The sequence below is a fragment of the Halichoerus grypus genome, chromosome 6 (genome assembly GCF_964656455.1).
Source record: "Halichoerus grypus chromosome 6, mHalGry1.hap1.1, whole genome shotgun sequence".
NCBI classification, from domain to species: domain Eukaryota; kingdom Metazoa; phylum Chordata; class Mammalia; order Carnivora; family Phocidae; genus Halichoerus; species Halichoerus grypus.
The window spans coordinates 24,949,058-24,976,456 of record NC_135717.1 but is presented as its reverse complement, the minus strand read 5'-3'; the positions used below and the strand labels follow the sequence as shown (position 1 = coordinate 24,976,456).

At 48.1% G+C, this 27,399-nt stretch overlaps 1 protein-coding gene across 2 annotated transcripts in view; it reads right to left on the bottom strand.

Annotated features, from left to right (window-relative positions):
• Positions 1-24,017: 24,017 nt before the first annotated feature.
• Positions 24,018-27,399, bottom strand: part of LOC144382279 (acyl-coenzyme A synthetase ACSM1, mitochondrial-like) — a 28,042-nt gene continuing 24,660 nt past the window's right edge. For both annotated transcript variants that reach the window (XM_078074756.1, XM_078074755.1), the window contains 3 exons: positions 26,828-26,927; positions 25,813-25,932; positions 24,018-24,341 (listed from right to left, as the gene is read on the bottom strand). In XM_078074756.1, coding sequence (XP_077930882.1) covers positions 25,828-25,932; positions 26,828-26,927 — 205 coding nt within the window. In that variant the 3' untranslated portion in view covers positions 24,018-24,341; positions 25,813-25,827. The remainder of the gene's footprint in view (positions 24,342-25,812; positions 25,933-26,827; positions 26,928-27,399) is intronic.

Here is a 27,399-nt window from a genome sequence, read left to right as displayed (position 1 = left end):
GAGTGGCCAACAGCCCAGATATTTTGCATATTCTTTCTCTTTTTTTGAGATAGAGAGACAGAGACCAAAAAAGGGCAAATTTGTGCTGGAAAGGCGGCGGGGGATGGGGAGTGGGGAGGAGAGAAATTCCTAGATAGGCTCCACACTCAACGCCGAGCCTGACTTGGGGCTCGATCACAGAACCCTGAGATCATGACCTGAGCAGAAATCAAGAGTCCGATGCTTAATCGACTGAGCCACCCAGGGGCCCCTGCAGATTCTTTATGTACTTCAACTCCTATTCTTCTAATGACCTCAGAATCCGACAGGCTCCCCTTTCACAGATAACAAAGCTGAGGCTCTGAGTAGGCCCCACGGAGAGCTGGCATTCGGGCAGGAACACAGGTAAATCCGCAGGATACTGTGACCAAAGTTCAGGGAGATGCAAAGTGCAGGCAGAGCGGTGACTCAGAGGCAGAGGCGTAGTGACAGGGATCCAGCGAGGGTGGCTCCTGGTCAATCCTGAATTCCCCACCAAGAGTCTGACTCGGGCTGAAGGCCAAGGCAGCCACTCTGCTGATCTTGGTCCCGTCTTCACTTTTTCTCACTGGGGCCCACAAACTCAGGCAGACAAGAATCCCCAAAGGAACCAAGTTCAATTTCCCAAGTCTCCACCACATTCTTTCACCCAGTTCAGAACCTTCAGAAATTCAGAGGAAACAATCCTTATAGATTAGGAACGAACAGCTTTATGGCAACAATGACGTTCTGATACAAATAACTGCATTATCCACGCTGTGTGACGGACACAGGCAGCAACCCGGTGTGGATCTCACGGTGTCCTCACACTCACTGCTCAAGCTGCTGGCCTGCAGGAACGGCCTCCGCTCTACCCGAGAGAGGCCCATCCACTCCCCTGAGCACCTCCATCCTTCTCATCCACAGCCTCCTGTTTCTAGTGACTCATGGCTCCCTCTCTTGTCCTTCAGATGCATCGCTGGTGCTTCCCTTATACGGAACACAACATCTATGTCGTTTAATGAGTGTGTCCCTCGCTGCTCTCAGACCCCTGAAATTCCCTCCTCATCCCTCCCAGAGCACAGAATATGGTCTCTGTACAGTGTGCATGCGCATACCTGCTGTGCCCAGCTTTTGGAGAAGAGCGGCTCTCCTTCACCACAAAGGGCCCTGCCGACCACCTCAGTGTGAGTGAAAGACAAAGTCCATCAAAGGCGTCTCCTGAGCAACCTGAAGAAAGTGATCCTGTCCTTAGCAACATTCACTCTCCCATAACATGAGAGGCCTGCATGCAGGACTGCTCTTCCTTATGGAGGATGCCCCAGCGTCTGCATCTGACCCACGTCAGAGAAAAGACGGAAGACCATCCCACTGGAAGTGACTGAGCAACATTCCAACAAACCGTCTACACCTGCCTCCAGCATCTGCCACTGTTTCTCATTCTCACCTCCCTTACCGGACAAGAGGCTTTCCCACAAGTATCCACTGACTGCCGAGGACAAGGGACAGACCCCTACCCTGATGATTAATCAAGGCACCATAGCCCTGCTTCAGGTGTTTCTATAACTAAGGAAATGAGAGCTCAAACTCAACACGCTGAAAACAAAGTGAGAGGTGTGTTTCATCCCACCCAGAACAACAACTGTGGACTCTGGACGTGCCCGACGGTAAGAAATATATGTCTGCCATTGTGCGATAGAGACGCTTCCTTCCCAACGACGGCACCGCCCCCCCCCCCTCAGTGTGTGCAAATAGCCAAGCACAACACCTGTATGTCCTGAGAAACCTCAGGATGTTACAGCGCCCCCTGGCGGTTTTCCCCTCGCAATGTCAAGGCCTCAGCACAAACTCAGCCTTTGCCCCACCAACTCAATAAGAAAGAAGACAATACACATTGTAAGTCAATTCATACGATTCATATCATCCCACCCTGTGCTGTAGGTTCGGGTGCAGGGTAAGGACGCAGAGACCACTGGGTGGGTGGAGGGAGGTGTGCCCCAGGGCCCCAGGATGGTGATGAAGGGGGATCCGTGGGGTACGGTGGACCCAGTGGGCCGGGTACAGGAGGGGGTCCTCTTGCATCCACAGGGTTCTGCAGAACAGAAACCAAAGGAATGTTGCTATGACAGACAGAAGCAGAACCCCCACCAACCTGAAACCCAAAGAAGCAGGGGTCAGCACCTGGCCCTCTCTTCACCCTGAGCTTCCAGGGAGCAGAGCACCAGTGCCACTAAACCCTAGTCCCCCTCTTGGTGCCACCACACACTCAGGGACCAGGGAAGGAAAGAACGTAGTGTCCCCACACATCACCATCCATGTCTGAGAAGGTGGGACGTCAAGTCGTCTTCTCCTACCAGGTGACCAGAGGCCACAAGAAACGGCCCATAAGCAGCATATGCCAGACAGGCACGCATCTGCGTCCAGGCCCACTCTGATCCCCTCGTCCAGTGTGGCCCCAGAGGCTTGCCATGTGACTCAGTGAGAACAAAAACAGGCTGAGAAGTCCGGAGAAGCCCAGTGTCCACACGTGGAATCACAGCCCCTCGTGGGTCCAACTGCTTCCCACCAGCACCCGCCTGACCCTGCTCCGCTTCCCTCCCTGACAAAGGGGTCTTCTTCTACTCTCCCAAGTGCTGTCCATGGCCACAGACACCGCTCAGGAGACAGGAGTTTCTGGAGTCCTGCAGCGGACCGGGAAAAGTGCTGAGAAGAACACGATCCCGAGGAGTTCGTGAGACCCAGCTCTGTGGATCTGCGTCACCGGCATTCCGATGCTCCTCAGCTCAGGCACAGAGCAAATGCGTAGTCGTAGTCCTTGGCGCCGAGAACCACTGAGGGGCCGATTCTGCATCCCCGGATGCAAACCAATGTGTCTGGAGAGCAGGCGTCACCCTCCCAGGATGGATCAGGAGAGACGCTATCAGTTGGCACAGCCACCAAAGCGCATCAGAACCCGCTCACGGGAGCACGACTGAAACGTGTGTGAGCCGTGGGCCCTGCAGGGAGTCACCGGGATTCCCTCTTCACGGCTGTGCTCCGGGGGGCGTTTTCTACCACACACCTGGCCCCTGGCAGAGTTCACCTTCATCTCACCCAGGGTGCAACTGGAGGGATTCCGGGTCGCGTCTTCACCCACACAGATGGAACGCACGTGAGGTCGCAGCTCACCTTCTCCACCAACACTCACAGCTGCCCAAAACACGTGGCACAAAGTGTGAGGCAGGGCATGGCTTTTCCCGTTTCCAGCTGTGAGGATTACCGCAGACATTCTCCCAGCTTAGTCTCCTGACCTGAAAACCAACACCACTACCGCTCTCGCGGGAAAGCAAACTGCAAGGAGTCAGCGGGACTGGCCGACTTCAGTGTGGAGTGACATATTGCTCTCCTCCGGAGTTTACACACACACACACACACACATGCAGACACACACACACACACACAAGGGCAGGGTCCTGCTCTCCTTCATTTCTAAGCACCTGGAGCTTCAGGACGCCCCGCGGAAGGTGATGATTTGGAAACAGAGAAGTCTGTAGGCTCCGAATGAAGACTTGGCATATTGAAAGGTCAATGACACCACACACAGATCCCAGGACATACCCAATAGACACAGGTCAGGACAGGGTGCTGCCCAGACAGGAACAGGATTCCAGAAATGGTTACAATTGAGGAAAGACACAGTATTTACCTGGTCCTTCTGTGGGACCTTCTTGGGCGGGGTGCCGCTGTTGTCCCCTTGAGTGCCACAGGTTTCTGAATACGGCCGAAGCCCTACAAGGGACGGAGGTGGATTCAGACTGGCCTTGACCATGCAGGATGGAAGCCAACCCTCTACACCTGCCCCACCCTGTTCCACTCTCTCCCACTCCCACATCCCTTCCAGATTCAGAGCGTTTCTCACAGGTCTCCTCTCACCCCTGTGGACAAAGGAGACACAAGTCCCCCACACCTGAGGATGTGATCAGTCCACCCAGTGACAGATGTTTTCAGAGCTAATGAATAACACTGGACAACTGGGGCCTCCACAAGTCACAGTGACTTGAGGTTGTGCTTCATCCATCCCAGGGCCCAAAACATTGTGTCTGGGCAGTGCCCATGGGCAAAGCTTTTATGTCTGTCTTTTGCAAACTGTCACTTTTCTTCTCGATGGCGGACACCTGCTGCCCATTTCTGTAGGGTGAAACAAGACAGTCCATGAAATGGATGTCCACAGAAAGGTGAGGAATGCTACTATGTCCTCACTCAGGTCGATCCTTGCATTGCAAAGCCTTCTGGTACCTCCTCTACATCTTCTCCACCAACTGAAGTACTTAAACTATGAATAGGCTTTACGATTCAGGTCATCCAATTCAGATCATCTTACCATGTGTAGCAGGAACGAGCTGTGCTTGAGGCCCCCATGTCCACCCATGTGGAGGAGGTGCAGGTGGCCCATAGCCAGTGAAGCCTGGTAAACCCTGCCCCATGTGGTAGGGCATATGGGGGGGCCTTGGGGCATGAGGAAACCCTCTCACATCTGTACCGACCTGCAGAACAGAGGAGAAAATATTTGGGCAAGACACACAAAAGTTGCAACACCAAGAGCTGAAACCCAAGAGAGCTCTCAGCATCCTGCTCCTTCTCCAATACCATGTTCCAGGAGAGCCACATCGTGCTAGAAAACTTTATCCCTCCCAATAGCTGCCTACTATAATAAGGGGGGTGGGGTGAGGAAGGAGAATGGATGTTACAGGAATAACCTACTGTCACCAAACATCACTACCCATGTCTGCCAACGTTCACTACCAAGAAGTAGTGTCTTAAAGGGTGAAAAGGGATCACTGGAAACGAGTAAAGCAGCCCACACTCCAGACACGGAGGCATTGACATCGTGGACAACACTTCATCGTTCCTCTTCAACCACCGCAGAAGATTTGGGTTTGTTAAGAATAGACAGAATGTGGGGCGCCTGGGTGGCTCAGTTGGTTAAGCGTCTGCCTTCGGCTCAGGTCATGGTCCCAGGGTCCTGGGATCGAGCCCCGCATCGGGCTCCCTGCTCAGCGGGCAGCCTGCTTCTCCCTCTCCCACTCCCCCTGCTTGTGTTCCCTCCTCGCTCTGTCTCTCTCTGTCAAATTAATATTTAAAAAAAAAAAAAGAATAGGCAGAATGTGGTGAAACTGAATGCCCTTTCTCCACAAGGAATCTGAGCCACTCGAGGTGAATCCCTTGCCCGCAAAGCCCCTGACTGTCCCCACCTGCCTCACTTCCTGACAAAGCGGTCTTCTACTCTCTGCAGTTTCTGTCCAGGCCACAAAGACCCTTGAGGAATTAGGGGCCTGTGGTCTGATAGTGGACCTGGAAAAGGGTTTTCCCAGAGGAACATGATACCAATGGCCCTTATTTACGTGCAGCGGCTGTGTTTATCTTAAAACACAGTCTTCGGAATTTTCCGCACACTGAGTTCCAGAGCAATTTTGTCCAGTGGGAAATTAAGATGGGAAGGCTAAATAACAGAATTCACAAAAATGTTTATGTTTTCTCATGGACAACTCCAGAACGTGTGATGAGAGAAGAAACCAGCTCTCACAGTGACATAAGACCAAAAAGACCTGCTCCTAGAAGCCCAACTGAAGGGCTTGTGAGGCCCGGGTCATGCAGCTAATCACCGACATCCCCCCTTCAGATCGTGTGGGCCAGTACACCCAACAGCTTTGGAAATTCACAACAGTCGTCGAAAGGGTACAAGTAGAGGGATTCTGTACAGCATTTTTACCAGCAGAAGTCAAACAGGGATGACTTACGAAACTTGCCCTATCTAAGAACATGCCAAACTGCAAAACAGGCAATATAAAATGGAGAGAGAGTTTCCCCTAGTTTCCAGTTGTGAGGATTACCACAGACCTTGTCCCAGGTAAATCATCTAACCCCAACATGAACACTACACCAATCGCACCTGATCGTAACCTACTGACTGGCAGTCAGGCCGGCCAGAGACTTCACTGTGGAGTGACGTGTCATCCTCCTCGAGCTAAGTCCCCGCCCGGGCACTGTGGGTGGGCAGGGGTCGACTCACACACACACTCACACACACACACACACACACACACACACACACACACACACAGTGAGCGCCCTGCCATCCTTCACCTCTAAGCACCTGTGGCTTCAGGAGGTGCCACCGAAGGTGAGGATCTGTAATGGAGAAGCCTGTCAGCCCCTGGGTGAACTGCTTGTATTTTGAAAGGTGAACGACACCACAGACAAACCCTAACCCACCCAACAGACACAAGGCCAGGACAGGGTGCTGCTCAGAAAGGGAGAAGTTTCCGGAACACCTGGTAGAGGCCACGGTAGTTACCTTGCTCATCCCTGGGTCTCTAGGAGGCTCGGTGCCCCTGTTCCCCATGGGAGACGCACCAGTTTCAGCATCAGACCAAAGCCCTAGAACAGATGGAGGTGGATTCAGACCAGCACCGACTGTGCAGAATTCAAACCCACCCTCCAAACCCGCCCCTAACACGTTCCCCTCTGTCCCACTCTTGGGTCCCTTCTCAGACACACAGCATTTCTCAAATGTCTCTGCTGACCCCTGAGGACAAGGGGGAGACCTCTGCCTCTCCCCCTCGAGGATGGGACCACCATCGCCCAGCTTGCTTCAGGTGTTTTCATAGCTAAGGGAACGGCAGTAGACTGCTCTGGGCTCAACCAGCTAAAAATGGAGAAACCCTCAACATGAACGGCATGCATTCTTTTCTCAGGCCGCCAGTTGACGGTTCAATCCTTCAGTCTATAGATGAGGCCTAGCATGTGTGACTGGCTATTACGTAAATATTTAAGAGAAGAATTGGAGTAGACTAATCGTACAGTCAGGAGCAAAGTAAAAATAGGCAGATTGAGAAGTAAAGCTGTGGCTTTATACCGATAACATTAGAGGAGTAAAATGCATGACTTTCACGGATTAATAGACTACTGTCGATGACAAATAAAACAAAAATCAAGGAACCTCCATAAAGAGTAAATAAATGCCATTTTTCTCAATTTTTGTTTTTTTCCAAAAAGTCTTCACCGTTGCGTCAAAGTGGGAAGGGAGCTCGGGCTCACAACTCCTCCAGGCTCAGCTCTGCAGTAGGTGGGTGGTAGAGGGGGTGGGAGGGTCTGCAGTCAGGGGAGGGGCATGAGCTCCACCTGTCACAGGGACAGGGGCCCTGCTGCCGGTGGGCACCTGAGGAAAGCACCCTCCTGTCACCCCTTCAGACGACCTGCTGTCCTTAGGGAGTGCTCGTGATTCTCTCCAGGACACACAGTGATCACCCACAGGAACGGGAAGGACATCGTGTGCTTTCCCAGCAGAGATCAGGCTGCTGCATTTCACAGCACGCTCCCTACCTCTCCGCACACGGTTCTGTGTCTCAGGTCTTCCCGGCATCGGTTCCTGCCTCATGGATCCCTCAGGCAGCGTCCCTCTCCTCATCATGTGCAATCTTGAATACAGAAAAAGAATGGACGTCTAGAAGAATTACAACACCATGTCCTCTACTAGACACTAAACAGCTTAGCCTTGACCCCTCAAGACACCCAGAAAAGGGCACGTCAAACTCGCACACCTGTGTCTCACGTAGGCGTTCTCCCTGCTCTGCTGCACTATCTTCCTCTCCCAAACCCGAGCCTTAGTCTGGGGGAGAAAAACACATCCGCCTTCAGCTGTGCCGGACTGTGCCCCAAACGAAGAGGAGGAAAAAGAAAACACTTACCCAGTTATCTAGAGCACTTCTCTCATGAGCTGCGATCTGAAAAAGTCAACGCACCAAGAGCCCATGTTCAGGGATCTAAGGGCCACTTCCATCACCTGCAGGAGGCGCGAAGGGGCCAGGATGTTGGGGCACAACTCAGGTTACCTTGTGTTTGAAGGTGAGCTCTGCCTCCCGCAGCTGATCTTGCAACGCTCCGACTTCTCGCCTGTGAGTTATAATTGCTTTCGTCAGATAACACCCAATATTGGCTGTGATTTTAAATCATCTGCCCACGTGGCCATTCTCCTCTTATCTGTCCCCTCATACAATTGATCCTGACACAGGAAACACTTTTCACATGGTTATAATGCACAGTAGGATCAAAGCTATTGCTACCTCTTTTCCGTAATCGTTTTTCTTCCCCTGCAGGGTTCAGAGTTGACATAATTTCCTTACCCATTTTCAATCTTTCCCTAATTTATCACATGACAAGTGTGCCATCAAGTGTACTGGGAAACTTCTATCCTCGCCATGGTTCCCAGGGTTGCAGAGACCAGCGCCATCAGATGGCACTACCGGCTTTATGGGTAGGATTCATCCTACGACAAACTGCTTTCCTCAAGATTAGGACAACTGACACCACCCCCAGGGACGATGGCGTGGAAGAAGTTTCCACAGAATCAGGCCAGCGCTGGGGATCAGGACATGTTTAGTAATGAAATGGTTTTGTTCTTTCTAGAGCTTCACTTTTTGTGTCTGGTAATTCTCTCTGGATATGCCTCTGAATTTTTGTTTCTATTACATGGGAATTGAGTCTAAACAATGAAGAAAAGTGAAAAATACGAAGTGAACAGGGATGTCAGGAGCCGCTAATATTTAGTGTCTGAACTCACTTGTACTTGTCCGTTTCTTCTTTGATTCCTTTCAGATTTTCCACGGCAGCTGACAGCTGACTCTCTGTTGCCTCCAGGTCACGGCGGGTCTTTGCGACCTTCCTAAGACAGGAAAGGTATAGACATGGTCCAGTAGCCAAGGTCCAGAAGTTCTACCGTCATTCCTCCCAGCACACTGGATGGCCTAGATTCCAGTGTCCCTCATAAATGCACAGACTGACAACACAAGGAGGGAAATGAACTGAAGGTCCCATTTAGGGTTCAAGAAAAATCAAACTCCGGATGCTGCCAAGTCGTTGCAATCGGAGCTGTCTTTACACTTCTCTACTTCATTATCAAGTCCTCAAGTAACATTGCAGTTTGTGTCCTCTCAGAGTTGGTCTTTTGTCGGAGACGGTGAAGGCTCCTTTCAGTTCAAAGTGAAAAACCAAGCCTGACCAACTATAGGATGAGGCGGGGGACCATCGTTAGTCGTACACCTCCACGGGGAGCCCTGATCCTCAGACCAAGGCTGTGCCTGACACGATGAACCCGAAAGGAAGCCTTCCAGAATATGGCTTCATCAGCATGGCAACTCACTCCCAGACATCTCTGGGTCACCAACTACAACCCCCGCCTCCTCCTTTGAAGAGGCCAATCTTAGTGCCGGCAATATGTCCTCAAGTGTAAAAGGCTGTGAACTGTCACATAGTCAGTGTGTTCTCTCCACGCAACAGATTTCAGATGGAAAACTATCAACTGCATGGAGTCAACCGACTTGAACAAGACTGAGTTCACTGATAGTGAAGGCAGCAACGTGCGATGCTTAGAAAGGCTGGTTTGCTGTGTTGCCCTCAGAGTCTTTTGTTCATGGTGTTGATTGAAAGCGTTTCAACAGGACACCTGATTTACTCAAGATCACATGCAAAAAGACTCTTAGAAACGGAGTCAAAAGCTCCAGACAGAGAAAGACACATGCATTTGCTTCTGGTCTCTCAGGCAATCCTTCAGCAAATGCTTTCTGGAGCGGCTGTAATGGAGTGGCTCAGTTGTAAAGTGTAGAAGACAGAAAGGTGGTCAGGACACTGTACCCACCCCCAAAAGAAATTTCCAATGAACAGAACCAGGATGCCAATGACACAGAGCAGGCCCCACCCCCGCTGTGGGAAGGAATAACACAAAGCTGAGTGTCCAGGGAAGACAGGGAACAGTTTTGCTTTTCAACGTGAATGAGGGACTCGAAGGTCCTGATCTCCTCCTGAGAAAATCAAGGAAACACTGGACAAAAGAGCAAACTCGTGAGTGAATGCACCCAATTTCTAAAGAGTACATGAAGAAACACGAGAACCAGATGGAGAAGAAGGAAGCCTAGGAGAAGGCCAGCCTGGCAGTGGGAGCCAATCTCGCCAGGACACATCAATACATTCTGGAACAGGCAAGTGAACTGGAAAGAAGCTGAACAACTTTATGGGCATGGGCTTAGAAGGAAACGAGTCAAGTTCAGGGTCAGCCAGCAAAGGTGAGCGCTAGTGAACCCGCAGGCTTTGGCTGGGACCCAGGAGAGTTCCACCTAAAAAAATCAGCTGGATGGGAAATACCCTGGCCTTCTTAGGGACTGGGCTACAGTGAATGATGTCAGTCGTACACTGGATGAAGGGATCCAGGACTGCTGGAGCCCCAACCCACTTTCCACAAAGAAACTCCCAGTGTCTCTGCAGCAGGACAATTCCATTTTTCTATCCACATTATTGACCCAAGTCTCGTACTGAACCAAAAGTGACTGAATTCAGGGCTAATAAGAACATGGGATGACACGGAAACCAAAAGGACAATGCAGACAGACCCAGAGGGGATCCAGGTATCAAAGTTTTTAATGATGGTACCTTCCCTCTTCTACTCCAAGGAGTCACACAACAAGCGTGACAAGCAGTTAGAACACACAGGGAAATGCAGGTCACACACATCAAGGCAGGAAGGGCAGGCACTATCCTACAGAATGCATTTGGCAAAAACACTCTAGAGCCAATTCTAAAAGAAATACAATTATCTAGACTGGCCGTCACAGAAATTCATACAATAGTATCTGTGGCAATTCACACAAGAATAGCTTACTCTTCGGCAGCCACTCGTCTCTGTTCAGAGAAATCCACCACGATACCCACTTTCCTCCTCAGGAGTTTCAATTCGGCTTCTTGAGTGGTTTTCAAAGAACTCAGGGCATTGCCATGGTCTTCCATCCATCGTTGATATTCTGGAAAGGATGAGTTTTCTTTTGTGTGTGTATGTGCACATGACCTGAGAACTTCGGTTTGATAGGGAAAGGAGAAGGGCAAGACCTTGAAGGCAGGAAGGCATTCTTTCCCTTCCCAATGCAAACTCATTGCCACCATATGGGGATTTCTTCCCCCAAAATAACATACCCTGCAGTTTTTTGGCCCTAAAGGCTCTCTGCTCTCCATCCTCGGATGCATCCTGGGCCTTTAAGACAGATATGAGAAAAGACATTCAGGAAATCATGATCACACAACAACGTGAGGGCGCCTAACAGGACAGGATCATGCAGTGCAACAAAGAAAGCCCTTAAGGCATAATAGAAGAAGGAGAAAGTAAGCAAAGTGGAAAAGAGTTCAAGTCAAAGAACTCACAAATGACTTTCTTAGTGGCTTTCATTCATATATATATCCACATACATACATATATACACGTCTTCCCCTATTCACATTGAAAATGCTCCGTTTGGCATTAAGAGAGGAAGGGACTGTACAGTCGGGCCAGCCATCGCCCTTCATCGCTCAAGTATCTTGTGGGGATCTGCTACATATCTTGGAGGGCAGGGCTGAATGATGTGATCATTACCTCGCTGTGAAATCAACCATACTTCCTAGTCCTTATAAGAGCAAACCTCATCATGGTGGTTCTAAGTGAAATCCCAGCTCACTGCTCCGTAGGAGTTTCAGTTCCCAGATGCCCACTCTCTACTGTGCTAAACAGCAAGCGAGGATGCTGCACTCACCTCACCCAGTGAACCAAAAGCCTGCCGGAGCCACATTAAGCTAAAACTCAACAGCCAGCTCTTACCACACCCTGATTCTTGACCTTCTTCTCTCTCTCAATTTGCAAGTGAGCCCGTGCCCGACGAAGGGTGTCATTTAAATTTTCATTAACTTCCTCAACCTTTTTGATGTTCTCCTTCAACAAAACATTTTGAATGAGTAATAATAATCCATTCCTTGGGGCACCTGGGTGGCATCCGGGTGGCACAGTCGGTGGAGTGTCTGACTCCTGCTTTCGTTTTGGCTCAAGGCCTGATCTCAGGGTTATGGGATTGACCCCTGCATCAGGCTACACACTCAGCATGGAGTCAGCTTGGGATTCTCTCTCTCCTTCTGTCCCCTACCACTCACTCTTTCTCTCTCTCTCAAATCAGTCAATCAATCAGTGTTTAAAATAATAATAATAATCATGATAATGATGATAATTCATTACTTTGATTTCTGTTGGTAGGACACAATTCAGGCAAAGAAGGGATTCTTACCTTCCATTGAAGCACTTCCTCAGAGAGAAACTTATGTTCACTCTTGGTTTCTGCAAGGTGTTTCTTGCCTTCCTGGATCTATAAAACATATGAAGAAGGAAACAGAATTCCAAAATTGCATCGTGTTACACAAACCTATCTACTCATGTGTGACTCCTTTCAAAATAGAGAGGCAGTGCTCTACATTTGTGAAACTTCTCTTGAATCAGGACCATTTCTGGATCACATGAAATAGGTCAATAGGATGAACTACAAGAGGTGGAAGTAACCAAAATGAAATCACAAAAAGTATTTGAAAAGGCACTGATACCTTCAGCTCCCAAAGGGATATTTCCTGAGCAAGCTCCCTGTTTTCTGTTCTAAGTCGATGGATCTTCTCCTTTATTTGTTGTAAGGTTACTAAAAGGAGAAAAAAGAATCTCAAAGATAACTAGCAAAACCAGTGACATTGAATAATCCCAGTGTATGAGCACCAGAGACACATTCTCTGACACTTGGGTGTAACTAACTTGTTAGCATTCCCATTGTGCCCTAAGGAAGCAAGTTTTAGCAGCATTGGAAACCTAAGACAACCTATTTCGGGGAGATTCCTACTGAAATTTTTTTCAAAAATAGAGAAACGCCCTCAAATGTCTTCTAAGTTTACTCCCATGCGGAAGCACCAATCTTGGAAAATGCAATCACTGCAAATGCTGATGTCATCCCCAGATACCTAACAGAAAAACCAAGCATCCTGTCAACTAACATTTCTCTCCTCCAATGATTAAGGTACAAAAATAAGTCCCTGCAAACAACCCAAAATGAACAAAACCATCCTTTGCTCCTGCTCAGCGCCATGTCCGTTTCCAGATCCTCCTTGGAATTCCACACAAGGAAAGCTCAAAGTGGCAATTGAGTGACACCTCCAAGGCCTTCAGTGACTTTCTGCTGCTCACAGATTGCCTGTCATGAACCCTAGGCAGGGGCTCTGGAGGACAAGATCTTTGGAATCAAACACACTCGGGTACAAACTCCACATTACAGTCTCTGGAGGGCCTGGATAACTCACACTCCCTGGGACACAAGCTTTTCTCATCCCAACATGAGAAGGTTACCCTCTACCCTGACAGGAAAACAACACTCATGAAGCGCCCTATCACTGATGGATAACACATCGAAGGTCGAGAACACAGACTCCTCTAACTGGCACTTAATTCTCTCATCTCGGGGTACTTGCGTGGCTCAGTCGGTTAAGTGTCTGCCTTCAGCTTGGGTCATGATCCCACATCGGATCATGATTCCACCCTGGGTCCTGGGATCCCACATCTGGGTCTGGGCTCAGTGGGGTGCATGCTTCTCCCCCTCCCTCTGCCAGCCACTCGGTCTGCTTGTGCCCTCTCTGTCAAGTGAATAAACAGAATCTTCTAAAAAATCGTAATTCTCTCATCTTACCTCAAAGTGCAAACTTCTCTTCTATTGGCCCAATGTGAGCGCTCTCGTGCCCTGAGATCTCTCTTCTCACCACCCCCACTGCTGCACTCACAGGGACGAACACCAGCATTCGAGGGTTTGCTATGTGCCAGGCAGCCACCCTGGCCGTCAACAGACAGCACCACGGAATCACCACAATCCATGAGGCCCGACACAGTACATCACCCCCACTGGCACCCGTTCCTTTCCACTCATTCTCCCCTGGCAGGAAAGGCTCCTTCCACTTCAGACTCAAAACCACGCTTTAAACCTCTCTTGTGACACACGCTCTGTCTGGCAACATGTGGCTCCTTCTCTAAGTGTAGCCTGCTTGTTAGACTCAAAGAGTGTTTTCTCATCTCGACATTTCACCAAGAGCCAGGTCATGGCAAAGTACTCACTCCAGACCTCAGGCTCCTATCATCGCATGCCTCCTAAACATGTCTCTGCAAAATGACTCTTCCTATTCTCCCTACTCCCATGAGGTATACCTCCTCCTGGTCTCCTAAGAGATGGCAACACCCTCCACATTGTCACTTAGACTCCACATGGGAAAGAGAATGATTTTCAGGAGTTAACAAGTCAATTAGACATCAGGAGTCACCATATTTATCCCTAGTCCTATTATACCCACATCAAACACCAGTACCGAGAATTTACGACAATGAAAACTAAAGCCAAAAAACTTACCTTGATATTGTCGAGGCTTTATCTAAGAGAGGAAGAAACAAAATGAAGTTTGATGTCAAAACATATTACTAGTCAAAATCTCTAGTTCAGGTCAATACGGAAACAGTCATCCAATAAAATTACAATAATCATTTTGTTTAGCAGAATGACTTCACAGGATGAAAAAAGAAGACAAAATTGGAATTTCCTGATTAAGTCACCATAGTTCACAATCCATTTCTGATAAAGAGCACAAAGGTATATAACTTAGTTTTGACCCCAAAATCTAGTCACATTCTGTGAAATGAACGTTCAACCTGTTCAATTTTGACAGCGGACCATGCAGACATTTTAAAACACATTCATGAATTCATCATTTCCGTAACTTTAATGCAACCCAATATCCACACTGAGTTCAGAAACGGATTATTCTAAGATCCTGAAAGAAAGAAAATGGAAGGAAGGGAGGAAGGAATGTAGGAAGGGAGGCTGGCAGGTGAGCAAAGCGCTGACAAAATTATGCCGTTTTCCTTGTCCAGAAAGCTTCTCTGAACTATTACTAAGGGTTGGCTGTTTGCTGAATTCACACACAGTTATGGCACATCAGGTGCTATGAAGTTTCCCAGATTGCTACAGAGGGTCATCAAAAAGAAAGAAAAGCCATCGAAGGAGAAAAAGAGTGGCACGTGGCGAGAGATGAAGCATAAGCAACAAGAGAAATGACAGCGGATGTTTCAAAAGAGGGGAACCAGGCTATCCAGATCGAGTCACCGTGATAAATTATAGCTTAGTAAACTCTAGGCAAGACCCCATTTTGACACCATTAACATATTTCCCCATTCAAAAGTTTTACAGGATGAGGAGAGGCTGAGGCCAGCCCCCAAATCTTGCCAGGATATTGGAATATCAGCACGCTATCAACAAGCCAGTTGTTAGGGGAAAGTCCATCAGTGGAGGGCAAACAGAAAACCATGGTGATTCCTGTAACTTCACATGTTGCTTAGGAATCTCTGAGTTGCTCTGGCCCTTGTCACCCAGCCCCACAGGAAGGGGAAGTGAAGAGACAGATGAGCACAGCAAAGACGTCAAAGTTTTGTTTTCCTTTTTTTAAAAATTTTTTATTGTTATGTTAATCACCATACATGACATCATTCGTTTTTGATGTAGTGACCCATGATTCATTGTGCATAACACCCAGTGCTCCATGCAGAACGTGCCCTCTTTAATACCCACCACCTGGCTAACCCATCCTCCCACCCCTCTCCCCTCTAGAACCCTCAGTTTGTTTTTCAGAGTCCATCGTCTCTCATGGTTCATCTCCCCCTCCGACTACCCCCCCTTCATTCTTCCCCTCCTGCTATCTTCTTCTTCTTTTTTTCTTAACATATATTGCATTATTTGTTTCAGAGCTACAGATCTGTGATTCAACAGTCTTGCACAATTCACAGCGCTCACCGTAGCACATACTTGTTTTCCTTTTGAAGGGAAGGTTTCTCCATTGGCAGGGAGAGGGGGGAGGTTCCATTTAGAAATAACCTCAGAAGTTTTCTGTTCTTCTTAGAAAGGTCTGCCTTCAAGTGAAACTATGTCCCCAGAGCCTAACTGGGCCTTTCCCAAAGACTGCAATAGAGGTGAGGGGGAAAGTCTCAACTCCAATGCAATCTCCTCCCTGTCTCACCTGGGAGTAAACTCAGTCTAACCCCACACAGATGAGTAGACAACCTCACCCTAACGTCCTATTTACCTCAGTTCCTTTACCAGAACAGGAGATCTAGCTTTCAACACAACCTCACAAGGCATACTAGAGGTAAAAACCACGCCAGCAAGCACTAGAATCACACTACCTGAGGCATCTAAGGCAGAGACGATGGCATCGGCAGGCTGGGAATTTCAAGTCCCTTCCATACCTGATCTTGGATCTAAGCAAAAAGGGGGCAGTAGGAAGAAGAGATGATGAATGTAAGCAGAGATATGAAACTCTAAGATTTTACCGGGATGCTGGACAACACCATAACAGAAATGAAGAATGCCTTTGATGGCTTCATTAAGAGACTCAACATACCAGAGGAAAGAATCATTGTGCCTAAAGAATTTCCGGCAGAAACTTCCAAAAAGAAAAACAAAGACAAAAATTAAAAAGACAGCACAGAAAATCCAAGACCAGTGGGACAATTACAAATCGTGTAACACACACATAATAGGAAAACAGCAGGAGAATGGACAGAGAGACAGTTGGAGCAATAATGACTGAGGATTTTCCTAAATTAATATAGCCACCAAATCGCAGATCCAGGAAGCTCAAGACAAGGAAAGCAGGATAAATACCAAAAGAAACACACAAACAACTAACACCAACGATGCCTAACCCAGAATGTTCAGTCACAGGTCCTTAAAGACAAAGAAACAATTCTGGAAATCTGGAGCAGGGCTTGGGTGTGGGTGGTGGAAGGGGGAAGGAGAGCAGTAACCCTTACCCAAGAGGAATAAGGATAAGGACTACATCACACTTCAGAAACCTTGCCATCAAGAAGGATGAAATGTTTAAAGTGTTCAAAGAAACATCCAACTAGAAACCTGTGGCCAGTGAAATGATCCTGCAAAACACACTACAGAGGAAGGAAAACCGTCGGGGATAAGGATGGGAATGACGTCAACGGTAAAGGTGTCAATTCTCCAAAAGACACAATAATTTCTCATGTGCATGCATTAACAACAGAGTGTCCAAGTACATCAGGCAGAAACTGAAAGAATTGCTGATGGAAACAGACGAATCCCTATTATAGCTGGGGAATTCAGAATCCTCTATCAGTCATTGACAGATCCAACAGATACAGAAATTCCATGAGAACACAGGTGAACTGAAAAGCATCACCGATCAGCTGGATCCATTAACATCTGCAGAATAATCCATTCAACAACCCAAGGAAAGACATTCTTCTCAAGTTCCCATGGAACATTCACTAAGAGAGGCCATATTCGGGGCCATAAGATACATCTGAACAACCAAAGGAAAAGAAATCACAGGAAGTATGTTCTCAGACCACAGACGACTCAAACTAGACATCAAGCACCGAAAGATAGCTAGAGAATGACCCAAAAATGGAGATGAAACAACACACTTCTAAAGAACACATGGGTTGGAGGGCAGGTGGGTGGAGGGATGGAGGAAAGAGGTGAAGGGGATTAAGAGTACACTTATTGTGATGAGCACTGAGAAATGTATAGACTTGCTGAATCATGTTGTACACCTGAAACGAATACTACACTGTTGGCCAATTATGCTTGAACTTTAAAAAAAAAAAAGAACATATGGATCACAGAAGGCACTGCAACACAAATTTACATCTATTTCAATCTAGGTGATCATCAAAATTGATGTATTAGAGGGATATTTCTATTACTGAATGGATACAAAAGGTCCAATGACTATAAAATTTTCTGCTTATGTATGAAGAACAGTATATATAAGCTACTTTAGTATACTTACAGCGAGGATGGTTCTCCAGATATAAATGAGAAGGACACAAACTCCCAAGGGGGCAGTGATAATGGGAAGTTTCCATAGAACTCCAACCCCATCAGGGCCAAGAGGGAAACGGCCAGGCACAACATGGACAAGCTGAAATAACACGTGAGACAATGAGGAATCTCAAAGATTTACAATGTCTCTGTCCCAAACCATCAACTTTACAAACCCTCAACCAGCCTCCCCCAGGTAAGCACAGCTCTCAAGTGCCTCCCCACGGAGGAGAAGGAGCACAGAGGAATTCCAAAGGAGCAGGGGCACACTTTTGGGAGTGATGAGTGTGTTTACTATCTTACTGTGCTGATGGGTTTCACTGTGTTTACCTATGTAAATATCAACAAACTCTATTCTTGAAAAAGGTGTTGTGATCATACATACATTATAGAACACTGAAGCTGTAGGAAAAATCTAATAGGCAAATCTGAAGAGATTTGATTTTGCCTACAAACACATTGCAAATAAATTTTCTATAGCTAACAGAACTTAAGAATTTATAAGCCCACATAAAATAGACAAGAGAAGTAAATGTAAACTTACAGTAGGTAAGAAGTCACTGACTTCTATTGTACATCCATGAAGGACCTGGATAAACTCCTCTGGAACCTTTCCAAAAATATGCCCGAAATTTATGGAAGAATGAGAGAAAGCAAGAATAAAAAATGTACTAGAGATATAAATGAGAATGTTCTATGGACAGATGTTTATCGATAAGGACATGAGTGAGAGAGAGACAGGAGGCTTCTATTAGAATAATATGGGATGAGTATTTCAACAAAAATAAAGTACAATTATTGCTTAGTTTCTGAAAACAGTGATGTTTTCTTTCAATGCCCACTTTGCTTCAGAATCACAGCCCAAAATGTCAGATTTCAGGGGTACATGAAGATTTTCATGATCAGGTGATCTTGTTTCTTTTGATGATATCTGTGACATTTTAAATTACTTGAACACCTATCTCCAAAAGCCAGTGAAAGGCATTCATGTTCCTATTTCTCAGTATTGTAACTAAATCAGTCAAGACCAACTCTAAAATTTAATTTTTTAAAAGATTTTATTTATTGATGTGAAAGAGAGAGAGAGCATGAGCAGGGGAAGGGGTAGAGGGGGACAGAAAAGAAGACTGCCGGCTGAGCAGGGAGCCCAAGCAGGGCTCAATCCCAGGACCCTGGGATCATGACCCAAGGCTAAGGCAGAAGCTCAACTGACTGAGCCACCCAGGTGACCATGAAATTTCATTTCTAAAAGAATACAAAATTCCTGGATATGGACACCAAAACAAAGAACACATCTCATTTTACAAAAACTGGACTTCCAAGTATTTTAGGAGACGAGACGCTCACAATGCAATTCATACTCATTCACACCAAGCTTGAATTGCGTGCAAACACAACTCTCTAGAAAGTACCCCTGAAATCTATAACATTTTCATCTTCAGCCCTCACAGCTGAGGTCACAAACATGTGTGCTGGTGGGAAACATACACGGTCTTTGAACAGCCGCTGTCTGAAAGAGAACATTAGCTATCTGCACAATGGTTGATCATGGGGATCAAATGCACAAAAGACAGAGGCCATCTTGTCACAAATGGAAAACACCCCCAGTTGTGGCCACGTGGTACGTCTGGCAGCTGTCGGGATGCTGACCAGTAGCTGACTCTTAACTAGATGACATCCAATGGGGCCAATAACACTGGCTTCTAACAGACAATGGCCATGAGCAGGTGGAGGAGGGAAATGCAAGACCAGGTAGTTTATGCAAGAGCTCAGAGATGAGGGAGGGTGAGAAAGTCCAAGTGATCTATGAGATGCAGCCTCGGTAGAGGGGGATATTTCCAATAAAGACTACCAAGAAATTCCCTCCTTTGAAGACTCAAAAGAAACAGAATCGAGTCTCTTTTGACTGGAGGTATTCATGTGGGATGAGTCTGCCTCAACACTAGGGTCCTTCCTGACTACTCCCACTTTGCAGAGCCCTCTCTAAGAATCTGGTGTAGGCCGGATCTAAAGAAGTCTGCTTATTTCTAGGGTGTTCCCTGTCTGTCTCTCTCTCCTGACGGTAAGGGTTTTATTTTTTAAGGAGTGAAATATCACACTAGGAACCAGGTATTTCTTTATATTGGGACAATCCTAAGGACATTCAGGAGCTTTTGACTTTGGGGAAATCAACACTCTGTACATACTGGGCCAAAGAATGGATAACAACTCATTCGCTTCCTGATGACATCAATCCATCAGATTTTCCTGGGACAGACGTCCCAGCAAGATGCGGTCACTTAGTCTCTGCTGGGCTTCTCAGGGCTCCCATGGACCTGGTGGGACACAGAGTCCCTGGGGACAGCCTCCGAGCCCAGAAGGAAAGGGCTGACTCAGAAGTTGTTACAAGTCAACCAACCAGGAAGCACAGAGCACAAAGGACACTTCACTGTTTAACACTTGAGTCCCAACACCAATGCTTAAGATACCACTGTTCCCAGGGCTGCCAAACTTCACAAATATGAACAATGTGCTGATATGAAATCAAAGTATGTAGAAGATGGACCCTAAACATACAAGGCTTGCAGCAGGATCTTCACTGGGCTTCCAGGAGCCAGTCTAATACCCGTAGCTCCTAGACATTAGCATTCCTGACATTTTCAAAGACAAGTTGAATGAGATCTAATGTACATATCATACAAGCCCCCTATTGAAGACAAAGAGCTCAATGGCTTTTCATATCTTCTCAAATCCTTCCTTCTTGACACCATAAGCCTAGTATTTTCAGGTTTCCATCCTGCCAGAGCTGCTCTTTTTGGACCAAGCACACAGACAGGACCCAGAACTTGATGTGGACGGCTGTGGCCCCAGCCCCTTCAGGCTGACCGAGAAACCTGCCCTGCGGTCCTCGGTCTTCAGGAAGAACTGCAGTTCTTCTCAAGTTCCCACCAAGGACCCCATGAAAAAACTATTATTTCACCACCATGTGAAAGAACCCAGGAGGAACGAAGACACCACTAGCAGCTTTGAGTCACCGGGTGGCTCAGTCAGTTAAGTGACGACGTCTTGGTTTGGATCAAGTCACGATTTCATGGTCCTGAGGCTGAGCCCCTCTTCAGGCTCTGGACTCACTGCACAGCTGGCTTGGGATTCTCTCTCTCCCTCCCCCTCTGCCCTTCCCCCCCACACCTGTGAAGATACCAGTGAAGTGCCATGTTTACTCACATTTGGGTTTGGGGAACCGGGACAGCGGAGCAAGAGCACCAGGAACAACAGCCTCTGCACCTTCATGTCTTGGTCCTTCCAAGGGGTGCTGGGGCGTCAGGGAGGAGGTGGAGATGGGGGGTGGAGTGGAGGTAGGGGTGGGTGGGGTAGGGAGGGGTGGGCAGGGGTGGGAAGGGGACAGGGTTTTAAGGAGGGTTGGGAGCAGGGTAGAAGTAAAGGGTGGGATTGGGGAAGGCGTTTGTCAGGAGAAGAAGGGGTCAGCGACGGTGTCAGGGTCAGAGTAAGTACTCGAGGGGAGGTTCAGAAAGGGTAGTAGGTCAGCAGGTTAGGAAATCACTAGGTCAGCAGGAAACAGTAGCAGGTGAAGGGATTGGAGGACGATACACTTTTCTCCAAGCCTTGCCCTGGTTGAACCGTTCCTTAGCAACCCAGAGGCTTTATACTCTCTCTCAGCCAGTCATCTGCCTTTGCTCCTGCTAGATCATAATGGACACCCCGCGTGACCTCATACTTAAAGAGCCCCTTCCCAACTGGCGCCCCACCACGTGCCATCCCAATAACAGGTCCTCTCTGGAACTTTGGCCATCCTTCTTGTTTCTGCTCCCTCCCAACCCGGGTCCCTGTTCCCCTCTTCTGGGCGCTATCTCCTTCCTTCCACAACTCCCATCCTAGAGCCATTGGCTGAACAACATATAAAGCAAAGGAGGACAGAACTGCAACAACAAGCAAATACACAAGCAGAGTGGGAGGTTTCAACCCTCTCTCAGTGACTCAAAGCACACAGAACATCCATAACATGTAGACCTTGATGGCAAACCATCTGAATCCCACAGCTATCTCCGTATGTCTGTCCACATCCATATACCACTGTGGAGGACACATTAACTTTGGGCATATAGGATACACTTACAAAAATGCACCCGATCTATTTTGGCCATAAGGGACATTTCAGTACGTTTCAGAGGCATGAAATCACACAGAGCATGTTGTGGTAATATAATGTGCTAGAAATCATGGCTAAAAAGCTCACTAGAATTTCCCATATGTTTAGAAATTGAGAAGTACCTCTATAAATAAAATAGGAGTAAAGAAATCCCAAAGAAAAAGCTACCTTGGAACCGAATGAAATAAGCATGAGAAAATTGTAATCAAGTATGTCTTCTGGGCTGGTATATCCTGGGATATTAGTATGAGAAGACTGTATGGCCTCAAAATCATCCCTAGTTGACGGAGACATTTTAACACCTCAAACAGCGGTAGATCTGTCACTTACCTATGTGACCCTGCTACACACTAGCTTGGGCTTTACGTTATGAACCTCACAGGGGAAACAATCCAAGCTGACTCTCATGGGATCTCTTGGGACCTCCAGGAATGAGAGTATTTTAAGAGAAAACATTCACCAGCTTCTCTCCTGGGGAATCCAAGACAACACCCAGAGAGCTGGCAGCTCCAGGTGTGCTGGGCGGGGAGAGCCAAGCAGGTGGGCAGGGCCAGGGACCCAGGTGACTAGACAAACCCCCTGTGATCATCTCTCTTGGGCCCTGTCCTGAGCCGAACTTCCTAAACTGTTTCTCTCTAGGACTAACACAATGTTTCCCCAACTCATTCAGGCCCAAGGCAGCTGAAAATCAATGCTCTACAAACCACCACTTATTGTGTCAATTTCTTGTCAACAGGAACCATTTTAGCACTGCTAAAATAGGAACGCAGTATCTTGAACATAAATATAAAGAAACCATAAAAAACAAGCAAACAAAAACAAAACAAGGAGAGCAAAACATTTGTATGAAATTCTGTTTAGATGCTGCTGCCCGCCTCCAGAGCCCCAGAGTTGGGTGGTCCTGGTTATAGAAGGAGAGACCAGCTACAGAAGGGGTGGAGTCAGACTAGCCCAAAAGTGAACGGGAGAGAGGCCCAGCCTCTAAGGGGGACTAGGGAATTCCAGGAAGGATGGCCGGGGTCACCCTGATTATAAGTGGAACAGGGAGCAGGGAAAGAAGAAGCAGTGAACAGAGTTTGGGGGCCTCGAACAGGTGAGATCACTCGTGGAGGTGAGGAAGTGTCCCCAAAGCCAGCGTCAGCCTCCCGTCTACGAAGCCCTTCGTGGCCCCTGGAAACAGGGCCGGGAGCCTAGAGTGTGACATCCAGCTGTGCTGCTTACCAGCTGTGTGACCCTGGGCTGGTTTCCTTCAGTGAGCTGGGGGCGTCCAAGCCTGTGTCCATAACTGTGCTGAGGACAAGAGGAAGCCACGTGCTGAGCACCTATGGACATGAGCAGCAGCATCTCCATGGGGCAAGTGCCTTCCCAGATGCGGTGCCTCACGTCTCACAGCTGTTAAAGGCGACACTGGTGACAAGCACAGGTCCCTCCTGTTTCAGGCCTGTGCTAAGCCCTGCCCTTTGCACACATCATCTCTCGGTCTCCAGATGGCAGGAGGACCTCCTAAAGTGCGGGGAGAGCTCCGGGCCCCTGGGGAGGCTGAGGGATTCCTGGGCCCTGGGGAAGGGTGAGTGATTGGGGGACCCTACGGAGGGCTGGGGAACGGAGCTCCTGGGCTCCATGGAAGGAATGGGGGATCGGGCACCCCGGAAAGGGCTGGAGGAGTCTTGCAGGATTCCTGGGTCCCCACAGGGCAGATCCCTCCCACACCTAAGCTGGTGCAGGCTGGGACCTGGAAGCAGCAGCATACAGAGGCAGCAGGTCCATGGGATGCTGGATGGAACGGAGAGGAATGGTCTGGCAGGCAAGTGGAATCACCAGGCTGGGCTGCCCTCGGCGCCTTCCCCCTTCCCCAGCCACCTCACTAGCTCTGGCCCTGACCTCACCCTCCAGCAGGGCATGGGCAAGCCAGGCAGAGGTGGACACCTGGGCCCAAGGAAGGGTCCCTCCTCAGACCTCTGTGTTGTGCTTGTTGAACAGACAAAAGGAGTCACCCAGGGCCCCTGGAACCAGGGGGGAGAATCTGGCCCCAGAGTCCTCTCCAATGGGGCTTGGGGAGAATCATGGAGGGACAGCATTTAGCACTGGTTCATTCACAGAATAAAAGCACAACACGAGTCCCCTTGGATGCTGATGTCAGTTCATTACCCCAGCCACATACTGGGCGCTCACTCGGGGACTTGGAAGCAGGAGAGTAACGGATAGTAATTTAAAAGAACAAAAATGCTGGAATGTGAGCACTCCTGGTGCTCTTAAAATCAATGTCCAACACTCCCCTCCTCACCCTCCCCATAGTGAGGAAACTGAGGCAGCCAGGGATGTGGCGAAGAAGACACAGTGGTTTCTGAGGCTTTTGCTGATTCCATCTGACCAAACTCCTTGTTCCGAAGGTCACTTCTTTTAATCTTGCCCGTGACGGTTTTGGGCAGCTCTGAGACAAATTCCACCTGGTCAAGGATAAAGCAAACCCATCCCAACTTAGTCCTGCTGTCATTTCTTACCAATGCCCCAGGCTCCTCCTCTGCCCCTGCACAGTCCCCCAGACGGGCTGGCACCATGTGGTGGCCCCAATAGGCTCCACCAAGGCATGTCAGGGTGTCCCCTGACCCGGGAAGTTGGATGCAGCCCTGTGACGTGCTCTGACCAGTGAGATGTGAGTGGGAGTGAGGCGTGCCACCTCGAACAGAACACTTGGGACAACTGGGTCTGGCATCCACTCTGGCCATCTCTTCTAGCACCTGGCAGTTACCTATGGTGGGTGCTCCTTTATCCTGGTCCCAGGAAGACCATGCGGACATGTGGCAGGAGCAAGAAAGATACTTCCCTAGTAGGAGCCACTAAGACGAGGGGCTCCTAGTTCCTCACAGTAACATCAGCCCATCCTAACTGGCATGCAGCCTCCAGTCTACTCTCTAGGAGGCAGCAGAGCCTTACATGTGAAGGACGAACTCTGTTTTCAGATACACTGGCTTTGAGTTCAGCTCTGCCCTTTTCTTCAGTCCAACCTCCGGCAATTTACTGTGAGTCTCTCAGCCTCCCCCATTTCCAGTCTGTCAAATGGATGCTTATGCCATCTCAGGTTTGGGGGGATTAAATGAAATAATACATGTAGAGCTTTGAGTCCAGCCCCTGGCACACATGTTCAATAAATATTAGCTATCTACCTTTGGGTAAACACTCAGAAAGCACAGCAATGTATTATTACAAAAGAAAGACACGTTAAATTTTTCACCCATGTATCCTTGCAAACGTGGTTTTTCAACAAGTCAGATAACATGTATATTTATTCACAGCCTGCTTTTTTCTCTTAATAATATATTTTTGTGATGTTTTTTATGTTACAAATAAGAGATCTGCATCATCTTTTTAAATTATAGGACAGCATTAATTACCACGAATAATTTAATCATTTCTCTATTGTTGGACATTTTCATAGTTCGCACATGGCACTGAAAACAAATGAGGTAGAAAAAAAACCTCTCAGAATGTATTTTATGCTACAATAAATATTATTTTGTTAACTTTTGTTTGTTATGTATCTATATATGTACTGGGCTTCAATTTAGAATATATTTCTTACTACAAATAATGTTTTTTACAAGTGTGGCAGTTGTTGACTTGAATGTCTTTTTCACATTGTGAAAGATTTCAAATAACCTTCTTGGATATTTCTAGGCTCTTGGCTGATTTTTTTCTGTAGGTTTTTTGTCAGCCTTTTTGTTTTCTGACACAGGATAGAGGTTTCCAGGATTAAGATGGATCTCCCCTAAACCCCTAAGTTGAATGCTTCTTCGGTAGAGAAAAATGCTCATTCCATGGGCTACATCAGCTTCACCTCAGCGACCCTAGGAGATTTGGGGCAGCAGAGCCCAGGGCCCACTGGAGGGGACCAGACCCCATCCCTCTGCCCTCACTCACCTTCCTGGGGTACTTCTACGGGGCTGTCACTGACTTCACATGCTGCTGCAGCTCCTTGGTGAGCTGGTCCCGGCCATGGGAGAGGAATTCCGGGGTCAGGACAATAAATGCCTTCCCCACCTGCAGCACAGAACCAGAGTGGAGGCTCAGGGGGAGTGGCAACCAAGTGTAGAGTCTAAAAAGTCAATGTGTATTAAGTAAATGGAAAAACAAGTTGACAGTTGAGCCCCTGGAAAAGAACAGGACCAGTGTCCATACTTCCAATTTCTACTCTCTGCCTTGGAAAATTACTTCACCTCCCTCAGCCTCCATGTCCTTCTCTGATGTGGGGACAGCACGGCTTCATTCCTCAGGGCATGGCTCTCAAGATTCATCGAGATCATTCATATAAACCACGAAGCTCGTTTCAACTGATTTTTATTCCTATCATTATCATCACCATTTTCACTATTATTGTAGGTAGAGTTCTGTGGGCATTAAATCAATGGTGGTGATTAACTACGTTCCTATTATTCATGTCGCTTCTACAGGGCACAGGGCCTTGTCCAGAGTAGGTGCTCAGCACACAGTGAATCAATGAATGCTTGCTCTGGAGCCAGACTGCTCAGATTCCCATTCTGGCTCCACCACTTAACAGCTTTGTGATCAGGCAACTTATTTAATCTCCTTATGCTTGTTTCTTTCCCTGTAAAAAAGGGTCTCAGAGCCCTTAATTAATGAGGTTGCTGTGAGGGGGGTGAAATGAGCCGGCAGGTAGGAAGGGCTCAGAAATTAGGAGATGGGCAGCAGTAGCCCCAGCTGCAAGCCACACTCACAAGCATCATGTTCTGTCACACATGGTTGAGGCCACACTGCTCTCTGGTGGCCACACAGTGTAAATGCACATGCACACCCCGGGGGGGCCCCCCTCCACCCTAGGTCCAAGGTTGGAGAGACAGGACCGGGAGGAAGGTTTCCCCGCACCTGCCTTGGTGCCCACACACAGACACGATGACCTCTGTGTCCTCCTCCTTACCTCCCTTCGAATTGGGTCCAGGCTGCTCACCACAGCTGATTCAGCCACAGCCGGGTGTTCGGCCAGGGCATTCTCCACCTCTGCGGGCCCGATGCGGTACCTGCAGGATCAATGGCTCCTTGGTTTCTGAGTGGCTGCCAGGGCCGGGTGACCCAGGCCCTCAAGTCTCATGTTTTGGAGGGTCACCTCGTCCCTTGTCACATAGGATAACTGTCACAGGAAGCCAGATACCTGTGCCCTGGCTCTGTCATGGGCCCCAAACGTGAAGAATGGGCACTCCGTGCTGAGAAATACAACACTCACATGCTCCCCAGAGTTTCTCACCTCACTGTCTCTGCTCAGGGAGGAGGGTGAATGTTTAGTCCTCCCCGAGCTCTGGGGCTGGGCTCAAGCAGCTTCCCTTGGCATGAAACCTAGTAGAAGCCTCGGCCTTTATCTTAAACATTCATGCAAATTCTGCATACTCTTCCCCATTATATTAGCATGTTTTAGAAATTTAAAAGGTAAACACACTCAACTTCCCTGAAATATCCAAGAGAACTTGTTACTCTGGTACAATGTGTCATTTTTTT